This window comes from Pholcus phalangioides, unplaced genomic scaffold (genome assembly GCF_987345545.1).
Source record: "Pholcus phalangioides strain wild (caught in Gottingen) unplaced genomic scaffold, Ppha-v1.0 ptg000011l_1, whole genome shotgun sequence".
Taxonomy (NCBI): domain Eukaryota; kingdom Metazoa; phylum Arthropoda; class Arachnida; order Araneae; family Pholcidae; genus Pholcus; species Pholcus phalangioides.
Window position 1 is genome coordinate 56795684 of NW_028301604.1, and position 22722 is coordinate 56818405.

The window sequence follows — 22722 nt, forward strand, 5'->3', positions numbered from 1 at the left end:
ACAAGCATGGCCAGGGGCCCCTGTACTCTATGAAAAGGGGCAAATATGCGTTTTGGTTCCCTCACCCAGTATTTTTTGCAGAATAGTCCGGGAACAAAGGAAAAATTCGGCTTCTCAGTTGCCCGGTCCCTGGAGTACCAGAAACACCTTTGAAATAAATTTCTTAATAAAAAAAAATAATCCCGTTATGCATCATCTTCACAAGATAAGTGATGATGGTTCCCCAAATTAAGTGATGTTTTAAGGATTAAATTACCTGTTATCTGGCACTATTAAGAACGGTAAAATAATTCTGGATCAGAAAGCAGAAAAAAAAATATATGCTTTAAAAGCGGGACGCATGGTCACGAATATTTTGCGCTATAAACAATGGTAAACAATGGTGTGCGGCCTTCCTCTGAAAAAAATTAGGTATATCTAGAGGTCCCCTTGACTGAAGCCCTACCAGCCTCCCCCGAGGGTCGCCTTTAGGGGCGGCATATGAGGCTTCGCACCCGGACGGCAGGTAAGCTCGAGCCGCCCCTGGCAAAAAACCGGCAGTCCCTCCCCCAAGCCGATGATCCAGGGGGGGTCATGTGTCGGAGATGATTTATTGCTAGTCACTACTATCCCGTAAAATACGGGACAAATTCATTCTCTTATATTATCGGGCTCTTAAGGGGGGAGGCGGTCGTCCCTATCACCCTCCTTTCATTCCGTGCCTACCCCTCCATTTCTTCCAAGTTGGCTTTAAAGGGACGAAGAAGTTAGCTTTTTTGAAATGAAAAACAAGGGTTTCCTTTATGCACCCCTTTTGTGGCCGCCACCTCACAAAAGCCTCCTACTCGTACATAGAGACTGAGGCTCCTAGATAGTATCTAAGATAATAGTATCTAAGACCTTATGCAACCTTCTTCATTCTGGGTCTGGGTATCTTAGACGTAATTCTATGAATCTTCGAAAAGGTGTTCAGTTGTGTATTTGAGGTTTGTTAGAGTTTTTAGTCTACACACATACGTTGCTCCCAGGAGCGGCTCGGGACAAAATCTCTACCAGTGCGGGACGCATTTTTGGTTCCCTTGACCTCCCTGCAATTAAAAAAAATAAATCTGTTTTAATCGTTTTGTAGTGATATGTTCAAAGAAACAGCGAGATTTTATGTCACAATTTTTTCCCCTCAGATTTGGCGCCCCTTCTAGAGTGTTTCTTGGGTGCCAAAGTGCATGGAACGAAGGGAAAAATGGGGTGATATAGAGGGAGATTCCCTTCATTTTTTTTATTTTTCACAAAACAAAAGAAAAAGGAACCTATCCAATATCTCCTGGAGTGGTACAGGAAAAGAGTTCAAGCGCGCGTGTTTTATCATGACCAAAATCGGTATATACTGTATGGAGGGCCGCAACTAAAGGGGAGCAGGCGAGTCTGGTGCCTCGGGCGCTGTACCAGAAGGGGCGATGAATTCACCCTTTAAATGCAACTTCTACATGCCAAGGGGGCACCAAAATGCCGGTTTGCCCCGGGTGACAAAGTATCTAGTTGCGGCTCTGACTGTATGTATGTAGGTGCACTGCTCATATATAGATCCTTTTCCTAAAATATTAATGAGAGAAATGAGAAATGTGTTTGGCGTAAAAAGTTAGCGAGATTTCGACAATTTATCAGATGTGTACATTTTAGGAATGAAAAGTAAATTTTCAGCTCTCGCGGCTAATTCATAAATTCAGAGCAGTGGCTCATCCAATTATAATTTTTTCCTTGGTATTCTGGCCCGTAGACGGAGATAGACTTGAAAGTCTGGGCACGATGATGATTACTGGGGGGGGGGGGAAGCACGATGACATGATGATGATAATGTCAGTTCATATTTCATTTCATTCTCAAACTTTTTCCACCCGCGTTGCCCCCTACCCTAATCAATACTTATCTCCGTCTCCCCAGTGGGCAGTTTAACAAAGGCTCTCTTCGAAAATCCTTTTTCGGGCCGCCGTTATATCGCGCCCCTCACAAAGATTGGTGGCTCACAGTTTGAGAAACATTAGATCAGGCGGCTCCACCTTTGACGCTGGAGGTGGGGGAATACCCTCCTGTCCCCCCCCCCGTATCTCCACCCATGTTCTGGCCATGGCCCGCACAAGGGTATGGCTGACAGTACTCTGGCTCGGAGGAGGAGGAACGGAACAATTCTCATTTTTTTTCTTAATGTAAATTCACTATACAGGGGATCCCGTGAAATATCTGGTCTGGTCAATATTTCGGTAAAAAAAAATTAAAATATCAAATAAAAATACTTTTTACATGTTATTTTAACCAAGTTTTGTAAATTTAAATTTTATTAATTTTTGGAGGGTAGTAGCTAAAAATTTCTCGGAAAGAAAATTTTTTTGCTTCTCCCCAAGATTTTGTGCTCCCTCTAAACCCTGTCTTAATTCTCCGTTTTTTTTTTGTATTTTTTGTTTCGCGCGCAAAATAGAAATTTTTTAAATTCCTTGTAAATTTTCCCCCTTCCCTCTCTCTGTTTTACTTTTTTCTAGCAAAAGAAGAAAAGTGCTGGATTCATACAGTAACTTGTTTTTAACACACAGAGTATTTGAAAAATCTGCATCACTAACCAGTTTTTACCAGTCTTTTCACATATTCTTTCACCAAATCTGTCTGTTGGTACCACCATTTGGAAAAGAATGCTGTTTCTACATAGACAAATTTCCTTTTATGATGATGCACCAAGTTGCTAACAACAGAACTGATGATATCTTTGACCCCTGAGAAAAATATATTACAAACACTAAGTCAAATAGAAAAAATATACTGGGTATTTTACGGAGTGTCCGAAAGGAATAAAAATTCTGTGGTTCGTTCTAAAATTAAAATAGAATATGAAAAATGATCAGCAAAAAAGGGAAATTAAGCTGATATAATATCACCTTAAAAAATTATATATGAGGGGACACATAAAAATAAAAATTTTAATTAGTAAAATTTTGAGAAATATTTATTCCGTAACGTTTGAATAAAAATTTGCCGAGATATCGGTCGTCTATACATATAAAATAACATGTCCTGACTAACTGATTCATCATTGCCGAGCCAAAACTGCTGAAGCTATAAACATGAAATATGGTCAGTGGTTTTACTTCATGATGTGAACGCTCACTAAGACGGGGTTTTCCGACGGGTTTAAAGGTTATATAGAGGCATCACATGCATAGGCGTACGCAGAATTTTCTCAAGGGGTTTTTTCTTCTCAAAGGGGGGGGGTTTACATTTTTTCCTGCAAAAAAACACTATAATCTCGGCTTGAGGGCCCCCCCCCCTTTGCGTCGGCCAATGATCACATGTACAGATTCGCTGAAAAGGGTTTTTTTTTCTCTTCTATTCAAAATTCAACCCCGGTGGTTCAAAGGCTATATGGAGCTGAGCCAAAATCGCTGAAGCTATAAATATCAAATTTAGTCAGTTGCTTTATGATGCGAGACTCACTAAGGAGGGAATTTTCAAATTTCAAGCCCCAAGGGCTTCAAAGTTAACATAGAGAACTAGCTGATATGGTTAAATGCTATATGGGCGAATCATTGCCGAGTAATTGTCAGATTACCAAATCCACGCAAGTGAAGCCGCGGGTAGCAGCTAGTTGACAATAAAGAGAGGCTTTTTTTTCAAACCGAGCACAACTTATGCCAAATAAAGAGAGAGTGTCGAAAGCAAAACAGGGCTGTAGCCACCAGTAGTGTTTTTCTGAGGTGGAGGGGGGGTGACACAGATCCCTCGGTCCCCCCTCCAGCTTTAGACTTGATGTAAAGTTTGACATGAACTTAGTCATGTAGTAGATGTACTATCTTATAGTAGATTATCTCAATGCGCTTGACAGCCAGATGCGAATACAAGTTGATGTGTCACGAGGGAAGAATTATTGTATGGGTTCATTGGATCATCCCTTGTTTTACGGGACAGGCCAAATTCTTCAATTTACAGTCAACCCTAGGTTTATAAGCGTCTTGGTTTGCAAACAATTCGGTTTACGTACAATAAAATGATTCGGCATACGAACGAATCTTGGTTTACGAACACTCAAAACGGCCTAAACCAACATCTTCTAGAGCAGACTTTTGGTCCTGACAGATAATTTCCCTTGCAATACGGTGCACAGCACTTGTCAGTGATATTTCTGGAAAAATATCTCTAAATTAACAATCGGTGACCACGTGCGTTCGTTACGCGCTGATGTTATAATGGCGATTATTTGGGACAAGCAGCTTCGGTTGGAGGAGAATGCCGAGAAGAGGAGAATCTCTTTCTCGTTTAGACCGGAGCGTGATGACGTCACAGCATCGAAAATATCGCGGGCGAAGGCTTTCTGCTCTAGAAGGTGATGCCTAAACCCCCAAAGGAAGCATATTTCAGAAGCCTAAGATTGCATATTTTTTACGACAGAACATGGTTGAAGAATTATATTTCATCAGAATAAAATTCCCACCACCAAATACGGGTCATCTTATTCCCCCCCCCCCCAGCAATTCGTTTCAAAGTTTACGAAGCTCTGGAATTTTTTCAAAAATCTTTTGCAATAACATCTGATATCAAACTAACAGTCATAACTTCTGGAAATATTATTTTTTATCATCCTAAATTTCATAGTTCTTATTCATAAACTTTGCAGCGAGTGTCTTACAGAGAACCATCAATTTTTTTTAGAGTATATTTTGTGACCATATACTGTTGGAAACGGAAATTTTGAGAGCTTTGACATTTTGTATAGATGATTCATATTCATGAAACCAGACTTTGCTTAGGAATCGTTTTCATTCCGTTTGCATTTCATTTCTTTGGAATTATGGTACTTTGTTGAGTGTGGTCTGACGGTAACCATTGGTCATGCACAGAAGCTGTTGTAAAATTTCATCAAGAAATCTTCAGAGCTCCAAAAACGGATTAATTCATTTTACATTGATTCCAATGAGAAAAATTATTCCAGTTTTCGAACAATTCGATTTACGAACGGATTTTAGAAACGAGAATTAAGTTCGTAACCAGAGGGTTGACTGTAATTTGACTCCTGGAAGGGACGATTTCCACCCCCCCCCTCGACCCCCCCCCCCCATAGATCCGCACATGCTGGGAGCGATATATTTACGATATATATGTAATTGATTATACAGTATTGTATATTGAAATTTTCGATAGATGTGACCTCAAAGTTTTAAGAGCGAACGATTACCTTTATAAAATCAGAAATATATGTTTTTTGAACAGCCGTCACTGTCACTAAGGTAAAAATAGATTTGAATTTCATACATACACATGTCATAATAGGTATCCACAGTATGAACCCAGCCAACATCATCATGAGTGTGGCAAATTAAGTGAATGTTCAACATATCCGGCTTGACTTCTGGACAAGACTGCAAAGATACGCAAGTTATTATGTGAGAATTCCTGCATTATACAGGGTGGCGCTTATTTTATCTACCAATTTGAATTGACTGCCTTGTCAGAAAGTGGGAGCGCAAACAAGACTTACTTAAATCAGTTGAGAGATAGAAATTTGGCAATTAGTATAACCCCGTAGAACAGCGGTTCTTAACCAGTGTCCTTAGAAAGATTTCGGGGGTTCTGTGAGTTTAGATAAGGAAAAATACATTATTTTTGTAATAGGCTATATATTGAAAGTACAGTATTTTGAAAACGGTTCTATAGCGTTCATTGTTCATTCTATTGGCCCTAGCAATCCGCGTGGATCACAAAATTTTAAATCCTTTCATAGAACGTTGGTCAATGCAAATGCAGTTTTTCGGCATTGACGATTTCACTTAACTATTCTTTTGCTCAGATTTAACAGGTTCAGACTACTTCTTCTGGGATTATTCGTATCTAAAGGAGAAACGTTTTGTATACAGGGTGCATAGCAAACAGAGGGTATGGCATTTTACTGGCGAACCGTTGATCCCAGAGAGAGGTATACTTCCAATTAGAAAAGTTTTCAAATAACGTTTTATACTCAGATATGTCATTCATGTTTCAAATGGTTGTATAGTTACTAAAATAAAAAATAACTTTTAATACGGTCCCCGTGTGACCAAAACTCAAATAGAAAGTTGTTGCGCTGTCTCTCCTAATGCCAACAAAAAAAAAATCCTTGTTTCGAAGTGCAATATTCACTGAGATATTCAAATTCGAAAAACGGAGGGAAAAAAAAGCGGGTAAAACGGTTTTTCCGCGTTGGCATCAGTTAGGCAATACGGGTTCTTTTTGGCATCAGGAGAGACAGGGCAACAACTTTTTAATTGGGTTTTGGGGCACACGGGGACTATATAAAAAGTCAATTTTTTCTTTTAATAACTATACAACCCCTTGAAACATGAATGACATATCTGAGTACTACACGCTATTTCGGAACTTTTCTAATTGGAAGTATACCTCTAGCATCAACGGTTCCAGTAAAATGCCATACCGCCTGTTTGCTATGTATCCTGTATATACTTTGCAGTTGATATACAATTTGAAAGTTTTAGCTGTTAAGGTGGGGCTTTTTTTCCTAGCTTTTGAAAATTGTCAAAACCGAGTCATAAAGAAGAAAAAAAATGCATACTTTATTTTTCCCGTTTTTACTTTTATGTTTTCTTTTACTATGGGGTCTCTGCAGCAGTGCCTATGTTATCGCCTGCTTTACCGCACACCAACTCCGGTCATATATCGCCTTACTGCAATTTCCAACCAGAGGAGTTGGGCGGGAAATGAAGGCTCCATCCATCGGTGGTCGCCCTAGACTCGGTAGGTAAAGAACTTGCGTCTAACGTTCTATGCCCGGATTCAAACCCATGCACCTTGATGGTAACCTTCATAGTGGAAGACGAGCATCTTACCACGGCGCCACTCGGCCCCCTTCTGTTACCTACTGCAGGGGCGTAGCCAGAAATTTCGTTCGGGGGGGGGGACCACTTTCATTTCCGGGGGGGACCAAAGGGACAGAACAATGGATTTGGCCATCTTTTTCCCTTTTTTCGGTCATTTTCTCACATTTCGGGGGGGGGGACCAGACCCCCAAGTCCCCCCCCCCCTCGCTACGCCCTTGACCTACTGGCATGGCTTCCCGTTTATGACGTTTACACCTACGACCTAGGAGCAATATGGCCCCATATTGAGAATCGCAGAGTTACAGGAAGTCATTTCCAACGTGCACTGATGTTTGTATTGTCGGTAACATAAATGACATAGATTGTATTAATTGCCTTAGTGTTTAGTTTCATTTTTTTTTATTATACAAATACAAATACAAATACAACGCTACAACAGGCAAATTGCCCAACGAGGTGGCTGACTTAAGAACATCATGGATCCCCGAGCCATTTTTTGGAGGCCCTACCGACTACTGCTACACCACACATGCACCCCGCACACACCTGCCCACCCCCCCGCGGAACCCCCAACGAATCGGTACATGCGGGAATGTGCGTGTAGTGAAACCTGACGTGAAGTTTTTGTTTTCTCTGTAATGCTTGTTATGTGTAGTGCTGCCATCTGCCACCAGTTTTTCTAACTATGAGTGAAGTGTTATGATTGAATGATTTATCGTTGTAGGACTGTTGCTCTCTGTGGCGAGACTTTTTAACGGGGAGATCGGCTCGCATTTGCGCCTTGAAGTTGGGAACCACAGAAAACCAACTTCAGCCGACCACAACTGCCAAATTATAGCATTTGAATGTATCAAGATTACTAACGTTTTCCCCATTTCGATTCGAAGCTGATAGATACAATGCGCTCTACACTGTATGTACAGTATTAAAGTAAATAAAATATATATGTGAATTATACTCTATATATCTCTTTAAATTTAGATACGATTACATTGTGCAATAGAACGATTGAACCCGTTGATAGTGTCAATTTCCTTGTTCATCGTTCTAGTTGATCTTGCTCACAATTTCATATTCATGTATCAAGTATAATGATGTACATTTTGTAAACTGCAATTGCTATAGAAGGATGAAGGAGAAACTTTCTGGAAATTGCTTAACCATATAACAAATGGACGGCTTCTATATAAAAGAAACCAAGCGCCATTAAATCAAAACTGAGAAAAAGCTGTTTAAAGTTATCTTCGATTCAGTGGTAGTTGGTTCAAGTGCACACAGACGGCATCACATCCTATAGTCACTTGGTTCTATTTAGATAAAAAATCCCACCTCTTTCAATAGTTTAGATGTCGGTATATCTAAAAATGTTAAAAATGGCGCTTGGTTCCTTTTATATAAAAGCCAAATCAGCTTTAGTATTAATGTACTATAACTATTTAAGAATAATTTATTTTGTTTGCTGTATCCTTATCAATACTTCCTCGCGAAAGTCATTTTTATAACGAATGAGTTATATTTTTCCTTTTTAATTAAAAAAAAGCGAATAAAAAATGGTCTCAGTAGATGTTTTGGTTTTTATTTCATAAGTAACAAATAAAAAAAACTTAAAATATACAGTTTCTAGAAAAAAAATCGAAACATGTCAAAAAAATGTCAATTCTTACATCATATCCGCATTTTGTAGCTACTACGCCTTCACAGATTCTAAAGCTGAGGATTATTACAACTGTTGTCCACCGTAATGGACTCATTTCCTTGTAGCAAACTGCTCTTTTACTCAAAAGCGATATCTGCAATGAAGAAATCAAAATGAAGCTTTTTCAAGGTGAAATACGAAAAAAAGCTACAACTCTGTTGGATTAATCTTATGAATATTCACTCAAAAACAAGCACCCTGTGTCTACGCGTGTTAATTTCAATTGCCGAAATGCAGTTTTAAAGCTTATTTCGAATGCGAAAAATAATATTTATACATTCACCTTTGATTAAAAAAATTGGCACTTTTCGGAAGAATTTTCGATGGTTAAGTTTCACGCGTTAAGAACTTTTAGATTGAGCTTGCAAATTAAAGTAAATAATGGATGGATAAACTACCAAAGCTGTGGTGGCCATGCATCCAAATCGAGCATTATTGTGATGCATAAATATAGACAAATATACAGGGTGATTCAGAATTAATCGTTCGAATTTGATGAGGAGGTAAGTAATAATAGCAAAAGAACACGATTTCGCATAAGAAAGTGTGGCCGCAAACGTCATTGGGAAAGAAAAAATATGACCAAAATGTGAAGTAAAGGATATACAGTACAAGCAAGTGCTAAATCAAATAACATTTATGATGGCCAGCCAGTTTCGCCCATTTGCTAGAATATAGGGCTGACAGTGCCGTTGCTATCGCCAGCGAGCATTCTGGAAAATTCCCGGCGTTTCAAGGATTTTCACTGATATTCGTGCTACAAGGTCAATGTCACTGTCAACAGTAGTCTCTCGTACAGAAGAGTTTCCCTGCACCTCCCGCACGTACACACAATGAATATGAATTTCAGCAAAAGAGAAAGTGTTAATCTATGAATATAGCCGCGTAAGAGAGAGAGAGAGTGTGTGAAAAGCCCACATTTTTGATTTTCATGGAAATCAGTGTGTGTTAAATATTGAATAAATAAATTTTTTTTATACAGATTTCCTAAATATTAATATAGGAAGTGTGGGATTACGGAATAGTCGGGTAATATGGAACGGAACGGGATTACTCCACTTTTTTAAATATGGTCACAAAAGTGGTAGAGACAAACTACTTCTAAATGTCTCCATGAAGCTCTGCAGTCACTGCCGTCATATCGTCATGCCTGCTATAGAAGATTTATTTTCCTGACTTCCAGGAATTTACTCAGACAAGTTTTGAAAAGTGTTTATTAATTATTGGAAGAGTGCATTAAAGGAATACTGTTGTCCACCGTATATGGAACGGAATACGTCGAAGAATATCCTAAGCTTCCGTTTATTAACAATATTAATTAACACATAATCATAATACTATTATTATTCACAATTCTAGATTGTTGTCGCATTATACATGAAGACTTAACAAATTTTAGACGGGGTTCCAATAGAGATAACAGACGCCCTCCGATGCTCATGTAGACTGTCCGCGTAACAGTTTTCTTCTTCCGTCTCTTCTCTGCACTTCTTCTCTTACACGCCCATGCGCATTTTGCACCCGGCGCGTCTTTAGTCATTAATCAGTGGGCCGCTGCAGTACCCCGCCCCTAGAAAGAATGTTCTTGAAAGCGAACCGGCAACCGAATGTGGCGGCCAGACCTGGAAGTTTTTTCCGTTTTTTCCTGGGCCTCCTGTGGTTGCTCAGCAGGAACCGATGAAGGCTGCGGTGTCGTTATGTTGTCTGTTGCTTCTGCAGGTTCGTCGTTTAGAAGAAAGGCAGGTTTGACCAGATCGATGGAGACGATAATGTCCTTACCATTTTTATGGATTTTGAAAGTCTTATCACTTCTGTCTACAACTGGAAACGGCCCATCATATGGTGGTCGTAGTGGGGCTCAAACTGCGTCATGCCGGAGGAAAACGTGACTGCATGAACTGAGTTCTTGGTGAACGAAAACCTTCGGCTTTCCGTGACATCCTGTTTGAGTTGGCGATAAGCTTTTCATAGTATGTCGAAGTTCCTTCACGAACTCTGGAGTAGTTATGCCACTAGGTGTTTCATCGAAGAATTCTCCTGGAAGACGAATTGTTTGTCCATATACCAGTTCACTCGGTGTGGCCTGTAGTACCTCGGTGTGGACCTTGTAAGTGCATCGCAATCCCAGTAAGACAGTTGGAAGCGTTTCAGTCCACCGCTCCGTCAAGTAAGCTTTTAGCGAGGACTTGAGTGTACGGTGCCAGTTCTCTATGAGACCATTGGCTTGCGGATGGAAAGCGGTGCTGTGTATATGTTTAATGCCCAATAGCATGGCTAGGGATCGGAAAAGGCGTGATTCAAATTGTCGTCCCTGATCGGTGGTGATGGCAGCTGGGATGCCAAAACGAGATATCCATGAGCGGTATAGTGCTCTGGCCACTGTAAGTGCCTCTATATTTGGTAAAGGCTCTGCCTCTACCCACCTAGTGAATCTATCGATCATTGTCAAACAGTACGTGCTATTGTTTGAAGTAGGCAGAGGTCCTATTAAATCAATGTGAATGTGATGAAAACGTGAATTGCTGGCCGTGATCTTGCCCACTTATTACAATCTGAGTTTATTTTCGGCCAAATAAACCTGTCTGTGATGAGTTTAATTGAAGCTTTGGTACCTGGGTGTGCCAAATTGTGCAAGGAAGTGAAAATGTTGTATCTCCAGGATTTTGGTACGAACGGGCGAATTTTGCCTGTAGAAATGTCACAATATAATTCGACAGGACCATCAGGAAGTTTTAACTTTTTCAAGTTTAATGATGAATGTTCGTCAGCTAATAGTGATAACAGTTCCTTGTCAGCAAGTTGTGCGTCCGCCATACCTTTGTAATCTATTGGATTTGGACATGTTATGGTATCGACTCTAGAGAGAGTATCGGCAGGGATATTCTCTATTCCTTTGACATGTCTGATGTCGGTTGTAAACTGACCTATATAGTCTAGCTGGCGCAATTGGCGTGGAGAACATTTGTCGTTCTTCTGCGAGAAAGCAAAAACGAGCGGCCTATGGTCCGTATATAGCACAAAATTATGCATTTCGACCATGAAACGAAAATGTTTGATCGCCGCATAGGCAGCTAGCAATTCTCGGTCATAAGCTGAGTATTTTTTTTCTGTGTCTGAGAGTTTGCGGGAAAAGAAACCTAAAGGTTCTAGGCCTGTTGAAGTGACTTGATGCAAGGCAGCGCCAGTGGCAAAATCAGATGCATCAACATACAATGCCAACCCCGCATCTGGAGAAGGATGGTGGAGTAGAGTCGCCTCGGCTAATTGGTGTTTGAATTCTTCAAAAGCTTTCGAGGACTCAGGTGTCCAAATTATTTCCTTTTTATCAGACTTTTTTTTGCCTTGTAAATGTGTACATAATAATGCTTGAGAAAATGCTGGATGTGGAATGTTGCGACGGTAATAATTTAATAAGCCTAAATATCGTCTTAAGACGGCGATTGTTTTGGGACGCTCAAATTTGAGAATGGCCTCAACTCTGTCTGGGAGAGGTTTGATACCTTTGTCACTCACCAGATACCCCAAGAAAGGAAGTTCTTTTGCTCCTAGAATACATTTGTCTACATTAATTCTGATACCATACTGGGAGAGTCGTTTGCACACCATGTCAAGATGTTTGACATGTCATCTTCTGAACAGCTGCTGATCAGAATATCATCGAGGTAAGCAAAAGCAAAATCGAAGCCATACAAAACTTCGTGTATAAAGCGTTGGAATGTCTGATCAGCGCTCGATAGTCCAAAGGCATATATAAAAACTCAAAAAGACCAAATGGTGTTGTAATGGCCGTCTTTGGCACGTCATCTGGATGAACAGGTATTTGATGATATGCCCTGGTCAAATCAATTTTTGAGAAGATGTTTTTGCCAAATAATGTCTGGGAAAAATCTTGTATGTGAGGTAGTGGATAGTGGTCCTTTTGTGTTTGTTTATTTAAAGCCCGATAGTCACCCGTAGGACGAAAATCTCCATTAGGTTTTGGAACCATATGAAGAGGATTAGACCAATTAGATTTACTGGGTCTACAAATTCCTTGTTCAAGCATAATCCGAAATTCTCTTTTTGCGACTTCCAGCTGCTTGGGATTTAAACGCCGGGGGCGTGAAAAAACAGGTTGTCCCTTTGTAATGATTCTGTGTACCGTGTTGTGTTTCGCATTAGGTGAGGATGGATATGGACAGAGGATTTTTTTGTATCTGTAGAAAATGTCCTTGAACTTTTCATCAGTGGCTATGAGTGTAACGCTCATCTCTGGACTGTTGATAGTGGAGCATTTGCTAGCTAATCTAGTTAAAGGGATCCTGAGGCAAGAATTTTTCAAATCAATCAGCAGTCCATAATGTTTCAGAAAATCAGCACCTATGATAGGTTTGCTAACGTTAGCTATGATAAATGGCCACCGGAATTCACGGCGTAAATTGATGTTGACTGAAATCATCTTCATGCCAAATGTTTTGATGAGGCTGTTGCTAGCAGAATATAATGTTAAGGATGATGGTGCAACAAATGACATACCCGACTTGTTGGGCAAAACGCAAACATCACTACCACTGTCAATTAAATAATGACGACGTGAAGTTGGATCATGAATGAATAGGCGGCTAGAGGAATTGAATTTGAAATCACACTCCGCCACATGTGATTTCTGGTTTAGTTTCCCTGACTGTTGTAGTTGCATGGTTGCTGGCATTTATAGGCTTTATCAGCGAAATTGAAATGGTACCAGCATATACCTTCTGGCAGTGCTCGCCTCGGACTCTGTGATCGCCGTCTGTTGTATGAATGTTCACGGCTATAGCTTCTTGGCCCTCTCTGTCTATCTCGTGAGAGACGTTTTACTTGCTCAGTTAGTGCCGCAATTTGAGTTGGCAAGTCTGTTAGTTCTGTGTTTTCAGTTGATTTACCTAAGCGACACTGTGTTTCGGCTACATAGTGTGGGTTTAGTTCCAAGATCTTGTCAGCTATTTGAGCTAACTTGTCAAGATTTCCATCGGAAATTGACAGAATTGCTTGGGTCTCTTTGGGTAACCTTTGTATCCACAATGTTTTGAGGAATTCTGCATCAACTTTGTCATTGGCCAATTGGCGCATTTTTCTCAACAAATGAGAGGGTTTGTCATCGCCGAGGACCGCATTTGATAGCAAATCTTTCACTCGTTTTTGTTCCGAGTCGGAAAATTCAGCCTCTAGTCTCTCCTCCTTGTGCGTAAGATATAAATTTTCGGCCGGGGGATTCCTCACAATGTCACTGACATACGACAATACTTCAGAGTTTAGGGCAGAAACTACAGAATAATACTTTGTCTGATCGATCCCGGGTAATATTAGCGAGAGCGAAATGCGCTTCAATATTTATAAACCATAAGTCAGCATCTTTGTCCCAAAATTGTGGTAGTTTAAGTGCTATCCTGTCTATCTCCGTGGACCTGTCCGAGGTATTGGTCATGTTGATGACAATGAATAAATACAAAATCTAGAATGAAATTGAATCGCCTACGCAAGGGACATAACACGAAGAAAAAATGTTGTACACGCTGATCTTACTTAGTTACTTGGCGGAGCGGAGACAGGAAACCACTCGGCTTATCGTTCGCTGATGATGGACACCTGTAGAAGAAGAAGCACGATGTTGACGGATATATTGTTATCCCTCGTTGTTTCCGCTGCTTGAAGGTTGCGCGAGCGATCTTTCCATGAAGTCACCACTAAAGGATACGTACGTCGAAGAATATCCTAAGCTTCCGTTTATTAACAATATTAATTAACACATAATCATAATACTATTATTATTCACAATTCTAGATTGTTGTCGCATTATACATGAAGACTTAACAAATTTGAGACGGGGTTCCAATAGAGATAACAGACGCTCTCCGATGCTCATGTAGACTGTCCGCGTAACAGTTTTCTTCTTCCGTCTCTTCTCTGCACTTCTTCTCCTACACGTCACGCGCATTTTGCACCCGGCGCGTCTTTGGTCATTAATCAGTGGGCCGCTGCAGCATAATTATTTGAAACTAAACACAATGTAAATCACAAAATCTGTATTTTATTGTACTGTGCTCTCTTTTTTTTTTAGTTGGGCTAAAATATTTTTAAGACAGAAGAAGAGAGGCCCTGAAACAATGTTTGTTCTGTTCTCCGTGGGCCCCGCCAGGACTGTTCTAGGGCAGAAAAAAAGGATTGCATTTGTGACTTTTGTAAATAGACTATGAAACCACCATCAACTATAAAACCAAACTAGGAAATTTTTATTTTTCATTGTCAACTCATTAGGTATTGTTTTTGATAAATTTCCTTTAGTTTTATTCATTTTTAACTCTATTCCATATTACCAGACTATTTTATATCACCCCCATTCCCCCCAAATATTTTTAAATACTTTTTCATGGAACACGTGTTTAATTTTAAATACCATACATTTGTCATGCACAGACAGGAATCAACATTTTTTCAAATACAGTTCAAGTTTCTATCATCTTTTAAATTGGAATAATCCAAAAAATAAAAAGAATATTCATATATATACTCCCCTCACTTCCTATATATATACATGGTGTCCTGCAAGTGCTAGCACGGCCTTTATCTCATCAACCATCCGTCGTAGAGGTATGATTCCAATTTAAAAAGTGCTCAAAAGGCGTTCAAAAATTACCCAGTCCAGTTTTGAGAGTGAAAATACAGTGTGTGACACAATAAAAAAAAATCTAAATTTTTATGTCATCCCCATGTACCTCCAATTAGAAAGTTGTTGCCCTATCTCTCCTGATGCCAACAAAAGAAAAACGTTTCTAAGTGCAATATTCACAGAGATAATCGAATTAAAAAAAACAAAGGAAATTTGGGAAAAAAACATCGTTAAATGCGGAAAAACCGTTTTACCCGCATTTAGAGCACAGGGGTAGCGTATAAAAATTTAGATTTTTTATTTTGCGTCACACTGTATTCTCACTCTTAAAATTAGTAGAAGGTAATTTTTGAACGCCTTTTGAGCATTTTTTAAATTGAAATCATACCTCTACGACGGGCGGCTGATGAGATAAACTCCGTGATAGAACTTACAGGGCATCCTGTATATTTTGTTTTAAAAATTTTCATCCATTTATGTTTCATTTGTTTATTTCGTAATGTCAACAAAAACTGTCCACTTTCAGGGCTATACCTGATTTTAATATGAGCAAAAAAGAGAGGAAAACGAGGATAATAATTTAACTACGCTATTTTCGATAAGCATCGATTTTTCGATCAAGTGCACATATTTTAAATAAATAAAATTTAAAATCTTACTTTTTCGGTTATAATTGATGTGATTTTTTTGTCTGTTGGCTTATCTCTCTAAACACAGCTTTTACATCAGAAGAACGGCAAAACTATTATAAGACATTCGCATTAAGCAACCGAGCTTCTACGTGTACCCGCTTAATGAATAACCTTCTGAAAAACGATTTTACACCAGGAAAACAAATTTGTTTTTCACGGAACTTCTTTTCTCTTTCACGCGATAAAGTTTTATGCTGATTGGTTGCATTGTTTCCGCACATTTTACAATTGCAACTGTCTGTCAATCTACTTCGTTTCTTTTTATAAAAAAAAATCTATTTTATATTACGAATTTAACAATTGCACATTATAACGTACAAATTAACAAAGGAATTCGAGTTGATATTCGTTCGATTGAATGAAGTTTCGTAGAATATTAATGTTTAGTATTTTGATTTGTTCAATTCATATATTTTTAGGTGGTTTTTTAATTTTATTTTTATGTTTAGAATGCAGAAACATCTAAAAAAATAAAAAAATAGAATATTTATATTTGTGTTAAGTCATATTTTTAAAGCAATAATAAATTTTGATTATTTTTCAGCTGATTCATAAAAGAAAAGTTATTTAAAAAAGCATTCACATTATAGATACATCTTCATTTCGATGATACAAACACAGCATGATATTACCGTATTTCCCCCCATTAGCAGCCTGCATGTCGGGATACATCGAGGGAGACCAGCATGCCGGGAATACCCATAGTTCCCGGCACGTTGGGAAATTCGAATCACGGATTCTGGAAAAAATTCTTAAATATCTTTATTATAAAAATCAATTGCGAAATTTGCTGAATGCATACTGTGATCCTTATTATTCGTCGCTTTTCCCGGCATGCAAGGAATGGACCAGAACATTCAAAAATCTGGTGTCCCTCGAGTACTTATGCGAGGTATTCACGTGAAATTAATTAGAATAGAATTAATTTCGTGTAAAAAAATTTACATAATATAAAATATAAAATGATATATAAATTAGAGCACAAAACTCTAGTTGAAGAAATAAAAAATCTAGGGCATTGCGTTGAAAATTATTTTTACTAAACATGAGACTTGTTGGATCCATTCGTAAGGAAATGGTTTTGCAGAGAAAAATTAATCAAAATGCAAACTCATAACCCGGAGTGATGCTACATGGCGAGCAGAGGTTTGCCAACACCTGCAAGTAATAAAGCTTGTGTTGGGTTAGAAAAGAGTTTGATTTATATTTAGGTTTGGACATGTAATTGTTTGTGGGGCTTTTTAGATTCAGAAACTGAAAAAGAGTTCTGATTGAATTATTTCTTGTGTGCATGGAATCACAGTGGCACGATTGAACAAAACGGAGTAAACCTCGACTGCTAAAGTGCAAACATGTTATTAACTCTTATTCTGGCAATGAAGTACCAAATATTTGCACATCAGACAATATATCAATACACATACACAATATAATTACAGCCGATCCCGTTTATAACGTTTTCCTGCTTAGTACGACTTATTTTCGTGGTCTGAACTTCGACTAAGTCTCATTAAAATTTCCCGTTTGAATGGTTCTTTCGCCAACAACGTTTTTTAATGACGGTTTTTGAAAACGTTTTTAAATGACGGTTTTTTGAAAACGTTATAAGCGGATCCACTGTACATATAATCTCGTTTTTAACTTTTATTAACGCTTTATTTGGTCGTTTTGCTCTTAAAAGCAACACGAGTTTCTTATATTTTTCAAATAAAGGCATTGTATATTTTCAACTCGTCTCGGCATATTATGCTCTCTTCTTAGATACTCCTAAACATTAGATTTTTACTTGTGAGCTGAAGTTTCTATAGTTACCAGCAGAATGTGGCTCAAAGGTACACGTCTCTTATTTCTTGACAAGGCCAGCAAGAAAGATTTTTGACCCTTTCATTTTAGAGGAAAATACCATATGTGGAGGAAACATATTGCTGTGCATTCTTCAATAATGAGTTGACAAACAATAAATGAATTTTTAAGCTATTCAAATTCTCTGTAAATCATATGAATCCAGTTTGTTCCCTGAAATGCAATATTCCATATTTTTTAAATATTGACAATAATTTTTTTTCTTTTGCCATGTAATTGAATTCAGGGTACATCATTTGCTTTAATCCCTCAACATTTTACGTCATATTTCAATGCTTGCTAATTAAAGGTTCAAATACAATGGATAAGGTATGAAGTATATGACAGCTAGTTATTGGTAATACAGCCGATTTTTTGCAAATTCTTCTGATCTCAAAAATTTCCCATTTTCTGTGCAGCTATATGCTTGAACATTTGACACAGTTTATTTTGGCTGGGAAATGGGTGGTGTGAGTAGGATCACTATATTGTTTCAAAATGTCGTTAAATAAACTTGCGTTACTATTTTATTACGTTTTTGTTTTCATTACCTTCAAGATTCTATTAATCCAACAATTTCATTCCTGACTCGCTGCATGTGCAGTTTTTTAATGTTTCGACTGCACTAATTGTAATTTGGCTCGATATATGAGTCGGCCTGTAGTTTAAGTTTTTTCAATTAGGTCCATGTTTGTTTGCTAGGTTGGATTAATGTGACCATATTTTTTATTCACTGCGTATGTGCGAGAATATTAACGGTTTTCTGATACACATGTAACGAAGTTTCCTATTTTTCTTCCCTTTTCTATTCGTGTCTAAATCATAATGATATATTTTCCAGCATTTTTGCATCTTTATTCATTTAAAAATCTTTCAATTCGTTATAATGCTTCAATTCTGCTTTTAAAATTACAAAGTGACACTTTATCAGATTTTTCTCAAACAAATTTTTGACTGATCCGATACTTCACCTTATATTTAGAGGTTTCACTGCAAAGTATTAATAATTACACACTGCGAAGATGATAATAGCACTAAAAAAAGTCTTATGTTACCTATTAAAATTAAATAAACTAAAGAAATACATAATTCGAATCGGCATATTACTATCACTGTCTTTAACACTTTCAGACCAGAGCATTTTTTTTTTTGAATATTGAAGAGATGTTTTTTTGGATTTTTAATACTCAAGTGAGATGCACTAAAAACATAAATGTCATCAAATCTTTTTTTTTTTCAATTTTTTTGTGAACAAATAATTCACTTCGTTCAATTTTTTTCATCCAAGATAATGCAAGGTATATTCATCTTCACATAAAATTTTTTCCAGAAGTTTATTGCTGTATATAAATTTTATATAATAAATAACACTTTCCCAGTTCCCCATATTTTTCCCTCAATTGAATATGGTCAAAAGTTAATTTGAATGCTGGCTTTTTCGTGAAATACGGTTTTATTTACTGCGATTTTTGTTGCAGTTATTTATTTCCCCAACCATTCATTAATTTTAGCATTAGTTAGCAAATTTGTCGTAAATTGCATTTTTTTGCAACATTTAGTGATATCCTGTATTTTGCACCGCATTTTCCTCATGCGGTATTGTAAACCGTAGTATGAAGGTCGAAAGCACTTGATATGTAACATTAGATAGATATCAACTACAGATGTGTGGCGTTACGTGACTCATTGTAATTGTATTTACCTGTTTAAAATCTTTTTCATCCTTCATCCATTTAATGAAAAAGATCTACCCTCATTACACGCACTTCCTTGATTAGGGTGATTCAATCTTGTCAAATTCATTTTTGACTGTGTCTCTGTCACAGAACCGCAACTAGATACTTTATCAGCCGGGGTAAAGCGCGCATTTTGGCAACCCCATGTAATGTAGAAGCAGTTATATATAAAAGGTGAATTCAGTGGCCCTTCTAGTCTAGCACCTGGAAGCACCAGACCCGTCTGCTCTCCCCCTAGTTGCGGCACTGCTCTATCATTCTTATGAACAATGCTTTTGCTAGTAACCCTTTATGAGGAACTAACACTCTCTATAGTAGAGTTCTACCTGTAAACGTTTAATTTTATTTTTTAAGCACATAAGAATTTCAGCCAAGATAGTGGGAAAAATTACAAATTTCTGACATAGGATTGAATAAATTATAACTTGAAAAGTATATGAGTTTCTCCGTGTGGACTGTAGACTACTGTGTATTATTTGCAGCTTTTTTTTCCTGATAGAATCAAATAAAAATTAAATATTTTACAAAAATAATTTTTTTATAGAAAACAGAGGACGGATATAGATGCGAATAGAAGAATCTGAGCATTTTTTTCCTTAAGACATTAAGAAAACACGACCAACAACTTTCATTTCTTGAAATTTCATTACTAGCGAATGAAAGTTGAACATGAGTATTATATATGATGACATTTTCTCCTAAAGCAATGAAATTTGTATGAGTAGGAATCTACCGAAATAAAAAATGGAGGTTTCGTTCGACTTTATTTGATAGATGTTCGAAAGGACTTTTATTTTTCGGTAAGGCAAGATATCCAATTATACTGTGTGTGTGTTTGGGGTTTTTTTAAATCACCTTTTCCCCCTTGAATTCGTTTACCACTATTTTTTTAAATGGATTATTATCTAATACAAAGAATTTCTAAGAATTTCTATAGAATTTTTTTAATCCTACTGTGTACCATTAATCAGCCTCCACTACCTCCCTCCCATTTGATTGGGGCTTCTAGGTCAGATATTTTTGGTGCAAAGTTTATTTTGTAAAAAATGAGATTGATTTTCCCCCAGCTCCCCGGGCCAGACATCGTCCAATAATAACACCATATTATTAATCAAACGTGGATTATTATGCTTTAACCCACTATAGTCCCGTGTATATTTGAATATACAGGCATACAGTACATAGTAAATACATAGTCAAAAAAACCCATTTTATACCAATTTTCCTTTCTTATTTTTTTGGTATTTTAAAAAGCACATCTTTAAGTACGAAGGATTTTTAACAGCTGGCTGATGCGAAGATATATTTAGGAAAGAGAGAAAAAATTCAACTGCCTTTACGGGGAATCGAATGAACGTCCTTTCACTTTCCGGGTGAACGCCTTAGACTACAATGGCTACGAATGTCTCAATCTTTCCTTGGAGCTCGTGTACACTGAAAAGGACCGTACATGGACGGCCGAACCTGACTCAGGCCAAGCTCAGAACTGCGGAAAGTGAAAGGACGTGGGTTCAATTCCCCGCAAAGGTAGTTGAATTTTCTCTCTTTCCAAAATATAAGTATATCTTCGCATCAGACAGCTGTTAATAAACCTCATATGGATAGCGGAGAGTGGCGTCATCCTTACATCTTTTAGTGTCTACATTTTTTAGAACTTTTTTTATCTAGAAAGAATTGGTTCCTTGCCGGAGTCATTTTTTGAGAGCTGCCGATATTTTACGTGTTAACAAATTTATAAATCGCATCAAATTGAGGCGATTGGAAGTAAAATACAAGATAAAAACTATTCAAATTTGCTAAATAAGATTTTATCTGTTTATAGATACCGTTAAAATCAAATAAAACTATATATTTTACCCTTAATTATCCATTTAACAAACTAGAAAACACACTCTAACTAATCAAATTGCTGCGATGATTACTGTTTCAATTAAAAATATGCTAGCAGCACCAATTAACATACATTTTTATAAAATAAATGTTCAATATGTTTTTATGGGAGTGAATCATAGAGGGTTAAAAATAAAAGATTGGTAAATGATACGTACATACAAAGGCCAAACTTTCAGTATATGCTTCAGAAATCACACAACTAATATAGTATGTATCACACAAAAATTATATATTAGCTACTTGAATGCTGTTCTGTTTATTTGAAATTCAGTTGAATCCTCAACGACCGCTACAACATGTCTGAATCCAAGAATGGATGTGTTTGCGTGACCGTTCATATTGGATTTAATAAACATAGGCGTCACTTTAGCCACCGCCATGAGCGATACAAAATATTTATTCTTGCTATATCAGTAAATAATAATATATTATAATGGCTAACAAAATGAAATAGAAAAGCGTTTTCAGTTTTCTGCTGATTACTATTTCTTTTGTTTTGGGTGCCTTTAATATATTAGAAAGAAAACACTTTTATGGAATATACATATATTGTTTTCCTCATTACCCATATTATATTTATGCATTTTTTCCTCAATAACAAAAAATATAAAATATTTAAAACATAAAAAATGTTTTATCGTGTCGTAAATATGCAATATTTTCTTACTTTACGGAAGAATAAGATAAATGATTTTTAAAGTTTATTAATAGATTAATTTGAAACATTTTGAACACATAAAGAAAGGGATATAACTCTGTTGCAATTCTAATCATTGATGTGAATACGTAACTGATTTTGGTTATACATGTTTTTGAATAACGTGTGTGTTGCATAGAATGTGTAATTTCTGAAAACGCAATTTGAATAGATGATTTCAAATTTAATTTCTTCCATAAAAACACTCACACACACAACCACCACTTTTAAAATATAATTTTTTTAACTGATAATTGAGCATAATAGTATTTAACAGCTGCTGTATCGCACGAGTTTAGTATGCTTTCATTAAGGTGTTGGAGCTGAAATTTGAGGCGTTATCGGAGAATTCATACTACATAGAACATGAATTGTAGGTCCCGGTACATGTTTGTATCCCTGGCATGCAGAAAATGACCGTGGTGCTACATATATGATCAAATAGAACACGGATACATATAATTCGTCTAATATACAATATTATATCGAACCGGTAAAATTTAATCGTTTCTTACCCCGTGAATCATAAGAATGTATTATTTAATCTCTCTCATTCAGCGGAAATAATAGTTCTAAAGTGTACAAAAGAAAGGCTGCTCTCAAACTCATTAGATTTTCAGTCAAAAGAATTGAGGGAGGTAGGCGGTTCTAGTGAAATGCATTAATTAATAAATATATATATAAAACTACACAATCAAAGAACACCACGTA

The 22722-nt window shown here is 37.2% G+C and overlaps 1 protein-coding gene across 4 annotated transcripts in view; it reads right to left on the reverse strand.

Moving 5' to 3' along the window:
* Positions 1-22722, reverse strand: part of LOC149080608 (lysosomal alpha-mannosidase-like) — a 63610-nt gene that overhangs the window by 40551 nt on the left and 337 nt on the right. Inside the window, exons 1-4 of one of the 4 annotated variants that reach the window (XM_089239759.1) lie at positions 22527-22638; positions 8492-8617; positions 5273-5375; positions 2589-2738 (exon numbers count right to left, since the gene is read on the reverse strand). In XM_089239759.1, the coding sequence (XP_089095885.1) occupies positions 2589-2738; positions 5273-5375; positions 8492-8617; positions 22527-22538 (391 nt within the window). In that variant the 5' untranslated portion in view covers positions 22539-22638. Of the gene's footprint in view, positions 1-2588; positions 2739-5272; positions 5376-8491; positions 8618-14067; positions 14088-15810; positions 15933-22526; positions 22639-22722 lie in introns of those variants that run through there. The other 3 variants (XM_089239761.1, XM_089239762.1, XM_089239760.1) reach the window with 3 other exon arrangements.